The sequence below is a fragment of the Penaeus vannamei genome, chromosome 1 (genome assembly GCF_042767895.1).
Source record: "Penaeus vannamei isolate JL-2024 chromosome 1, ASM4276789v1, whole genome shotgun sequence".
Taxonomy (NCBI): domain Eukaryota; kingdom Metazoa; phylum Arthropoda; class Malacostraca; order Decapoda; family Penaeidae; genus Penaeus; species Penaeus vannamei.
The window spans coordinates 317,501-322,500 of record NC_091549.1 but is presented as its reverse complement, the minus strand read 5'-3'; the positions used below and the strand labels follow the sequence as shown (position 1 = coordinate 322,500).

Genomic DNA, 5,000 nt, shown 5'->3' with positions numbered 1-5,000 from the left:
TCGTCCTTATCCTGCCTGGGTGAAGGATCATCTATTGCAGCAGAAAATGTTCATGAAAGTTATGAGGTGGCCATGGCGACAGCGAACACGATTTGCGTTGTAGATATCAAAGGGTTGGGGGCGTGTGTGTGTGTGTGTGTGTGTGTGTGTGTGTGTGTGTGTGTGTGTGTGTGTGTGTGTGTGTGTGTGTGTGTGTGTGTGTGTGTGTGTGTGTGTGTGTGTGTGTGTGTCATACATAAACACACTCACACACACACACACAAACACTCATACAAATACACACACACACAAACACTCATACAAATACACACACACACACAAACACACACCCCTATCTATCTATTTATTCAAACATCTATCTGTCAATATGCTATCTATCTGTTTAATCCTATCTATCTATCTATGGAAATATATCACATATATTTTTTATATCTCATCTTACGAAAAAGGAATTTTGCGAGCTTTCGATACAGAAAAGTTCAGGCGATAGATAACACGACAATTCAATTTTCTCAAATACAATAGCCTTTAAGCCTAACTCGTTACGGTCTCGTAGACACACGACAGACTCTCCCCTCTAAAAAAAATAATAAAAAAGAAAGGAAATAAAGTATTTTTCTTTGACTGTCTTCGTATCGCTGTGAGATTAGTAATTGTTTTTCTTTCTTTCATTTTTTTTTCATAGAAAGGAGTGTTAGGGAAAGGATGAGGTTTTGAGGGGGAAAGTCTGTGATTAATGTTAATGCGGTAGATGAGGCAAGTAGCATATTAACCGAGTCAAAAAAAAAAAGAAAAAAAAAAGTAAAAAAAAAAGGAAAAAAGAAAAAAAACAAAAACAGAAAAACCACAAAGCCTATCTATCTTCTCAAAATCCAAACACGCGCACGCATCCCCCCCCCCAAAAAAAAAATAAATAAATAAATAAATAAAATAATAAATAAAAATAAAAAAAATAAACGCAAACCACCCCTCTTTTCCTCTCAATATACACACATCCACATCAACAGCTGATTTCGAAACATCCCCTAAATACATATACACATTTTTTTCATAGTGCCAATCAATCACATCAAAATAATGCCACGGAACCGAAGCGATGCATCACTACACGCTAACAGATTATATATATATATCGGTATCAACACTTGTGCCAATTTACTGATTTAATCTTTATGTGTCTGTATGAAGAGCAATATTGGCAGAGCCTTTCAATATGACGTGGAATATTATCTCTCTCTATGTTGCCTCGGTTTCTGTGGCTCTCTGTAGGGTGTGTGTGTGTGTGTGTGTGTGTGTGTGTGTGTGTGTGTGTGTGTGTGTGTGTGTGTGTGTGTGTGTGTGTGTGTGTGTGTGTGTGTGAGTGCGTGTGTGTGTGTGTGTGTGTGTGTGTGTGTGTGTGTGTGTGTGTGTGTGTTTGTGTGTGTGTGTGTGTGTGTGTGTGTGTGTATGTGTCTGTGTGTGTGTGTGTGTGTGTTTCTGTGTGTTTTTTTTAAAGAATTTGTATTCTTTACTTGTCAAACTGCCTATTTGTCTGTCTCTATCTACAGTATCTATCAATCCATGCCTGTATCTGTTTGTTTAGTTGTCTGCCTGCCTGTCTCTTTGTCTGTATATACATCTATCTGTCTGCTTGTCTGTCTGTCTATCTATTCGTATGTCTATCGGCTTGCTTAAATGTATGTGAACCTCGACATGCTTGTGCGGTCCAGTTCCAAAACGTGAGAACACACAAAAATAAATAAATGAAAAAGAAAAATTAAATAAATTAAATGATAAAACAAGAATAGAAAAAAACAAGAACATTAAAAAATGATAATAATAATAATAATGACATAAACAAGAAAGAAATAAGAAAAACGACAAAAAATACAAGAACATGACAGAAAAAATCGAAAAATAAACACAAAAACATTTAAAATGCAGAAAAATAAAATTCAACATCACGACCAAAACAATACAGAATAAAGACAAGAACACAAAAATAAAACCAAAATTAAAAAACACAAACGTTAAAGCGAAACCAGCCTCCCACTCCCTCCGCCCTCTGCTCGCGACTCAACATACTTCTCGGACATATGCAAAATGACGGTGGCTCTTCCATGACAAAGCGAGAGCAGAGTGACAGTGGCATATGACAGCGTGAGAGAGCTTGACACAACCGGACTAGCTCGTGGCATAACCCTGGGCATCAAAGGCTTGTTCTCATTTGCATATCTTGCGGGGGAGGTTGTCAGGGAGGTTTACATAGGTGATTGCTGTGCACACGGGGGGTGGGTGTGGGGGGTAGGGGGTTGGGTGGGGGGTGGAGGGGGGTGAACGTGTCAGTGAATGAGTTGTTTGTTTGTTTGTTTGTTTGCGTGTGTGTGTGTGTGTGTGTGTGTGTGTGTGTGTGTGTGTGTGTGTGTGTGTGTGTGTGTGTGTGTGTGTGTGTGTGTGTGTGTGTGTGTGTGTGTGTGTGTGTGTACGTGCGCATGTGAACGTATCAACCAATGAGTGAGTGTGTGCAGACGGGCGTGTGCGTGTGTACCGAAGTCAGTACAAGGAAATCAATAGCATCCATCCCTCTTTCTATGGAACGGAAGATCTAAGCCTAAAAAAAGATAATCACATGAATACGTCTATAGGTTTCCAATTTCATGCCAAACGAACAACGTTGAAAATTGGAAGAATAAAAAGAAGGGGGATTTAGAAGTAGCTTTCCTCTCTTCATCTTCTAATTCCCTAAACTTTGAGAAGCCGATCTAAATATATTTATATAAAAAAATAATACCAGTTATCATGCGGGTGACAGTCAGCACATGCTCTGGGGTGGAAAAAAACAACATAAAAATCAACGAATCTGCAACAGAGCAACATAAGACAAGGGTGTAAGCGCGAGGACACAGAGATAAAACTGGCCCTCCAAAAATAATCCTTATGTAAGAAGCATTAAGGCATATAATTAGGTGTATATACCTGCAGGCCTTCTCTCCTCGCCATCCAGGCACGCTGTGAAGGGGCGGGAATATTCGAAATTAATTTAATTCATTAATAAGAGCGATAGTAAGTCTTCTTTTATCATCTTTTGATTCCAAAACACCAATTCTGGATCCAGAGTGTTCGAATTCATGGATTAATAAGAGAGGTGAGTTCGAACGCAAATATCCAAAATGCTAAGTATTTTCTTTAAATCATCTTTTGTTTCCACAATACGAATTTTGGATTCAAAGCGTTCGAATTCATTGATTCATATGAGAGGTGAGTTCGAACGTAAATATCTAAAGTAGGAGTCTTTTTAATATAAACTTTTGATTCCCAAACACCAAGTCTGGATCCAGAGTGTTCGAATTCATTGATTCATAAGAGAGCTGAGTTCGAACGTAAATATCCAAAATAGTAAATCTTTTTATCCTCTTGATTCCAAAACCAATTCTGCAATCAGTGTTCGAATCCATTGATTCATAAAAAAGGTGAGTTTGAACATAAACATCCAAAGTAGAGACTTTCCTTAAAGTCAACTTTTTATTCCAAAACACCAATGCTCGAATCAGAGTGATCGAATTATGGCGTTCTAATGCAACCTTAAATATCCATTAGAATATGGGTTAATCACAACGAGAAATCCTAAGAACATAAATTGGAAAATCTTTAATAAACAAATTTTTTCGAACTTACGTTATGGGTTAATCACAACGAGAAATCCTAACAACATAAATTGGAAAATCTTTAATAAAAAACATATTTTTTCGAACTTACGTTTCATCTGGACGAAATTGAAAGCATTGACAGCTCTGAGGGCGTTCTTGTGCTCGATGTCAAGGTCGATGTAAGGACTGAGACGCGTGGAGGACGAGGCCAACTCCTTGTCCCACGTGAGGTCGAGGTCACTCACCCGCCCGATCAGCTGGGGCCCCATCTGCCGCGGCGGGGGAGGGAGGAGATTAGCCGGGGAAACATGATAAAACTTGTGGAACAATGATAAAACTTGGGAAACAATGGTAAAACTTGAGAAAATATGGGCAAACCATTAAAAAGAGGAAACACAATAACTGAAAAGGAAGGAATATTGGGTAAATATAATGATGAGGAACAATAGTGCAACTTGACAAACCATGGTAAAAAAAAAAGAAAAAAAATGGACAAAACATTAAAAAAGGCAACAAAATAACTGAAAAGGAAGGAATTCTGGATAAATATAAGGAGAGTTGTAGGAAAAGTCCCGTTCCGATCAGCTGGTGGCCCGATTCTGCAGCGGCGAAAGGAGACGCTCAGCCTTTGAGAAACAATGGTAAAACTTGAGAAGCAAAAAATGCAAAAAATGAAAAAAAAAGTACCTGAAACAGCAGAAAAAATGCATAAAAAATAGCTGGAGTTTCCAATCTGCATTGGCGAAAAGGAAACAAGTAGAGTTGATTAGTCTTTTGAGATCTCTTGTGAAATTGCTTTAGAACTTCAGAAAAAAGTCGTAAAAATAAAAAAAGGAAAATCGTAAATAGAAAACTATAAATAGATAGTGAATAGATCGAAAGAGAAAGATGGAGGAGGGAGACACGAGGACTAGGTCAGTCTTTGGAATCTTGGGAAATTGGGGTAGAACTAAAGAAAAAAATGGCACAAGAATCAAAAAGGGAAAAAAGCATAAAAAATAACTTCAAAAGAGATAGTGAATGAATATAAAGACATCAGCTGGTGTCCCAAATCTGCAGCGATATTTGAGATCTCTTTAAAATCATGGCAGAACTAAAGAAAAAAGCAAAAATATTAAAAAACAAAACAAAAGAAAACAATTACGAGATCAGCGGATAAACATAGAAGAGAAAGAAGGGAAAATTGAAAGACGAGAGCCGTCCGATCAGCAGGTGTCCCGAAATTGCGGCGAAGGAAACACGGCGGTTAAATTAGTCTTCTGAGTCTCGTGAAATTAAGGTAGAACTTAGAAAAGGGACAGACAAAAGGCAAATAAGAAAAGAAATAGGGAAGAGAATAAACACAAGGAAAGAGAGGAGAGGTGAGAGATAAGA

The 5,000-nt window shown here is 37.9% G+C and overlaps 1 protein-coding gene across 2 annotated transcripts in view; it reads right to left on the bottom strand.

Annotated features, from left to right (window-relative positions):
* The window catches only part of LOC113829194 (E3 ubiquitin-protein ligase TRIM9-like), a 161,766-nt gene that overhangs the window by 14,046 nt on the left and 142,720 nt on the right, over positions 1–5,000 (bottom strand). Inside the window, exons 5-6 of one of the 2 annotated variants that reach the window (XM_070125837.1) lie at positions 3,736–3,895; positions 2,956–2,988 (exon numbers count right to left, since the gene is read on the bottom strand). In XM_070125837.1, coding sequence (XP_069981938.1) covers positions 2,956–2,988; positions 3,736–3,895 — 193 coding nt within the window. The remainder of the gene's footprint in view (positions 1–2,955; positions 2,989–3,735; positions 3,896–5,000) is intronic. The other variant, XM_070125912.1, reaches the window with a different exon arrangement.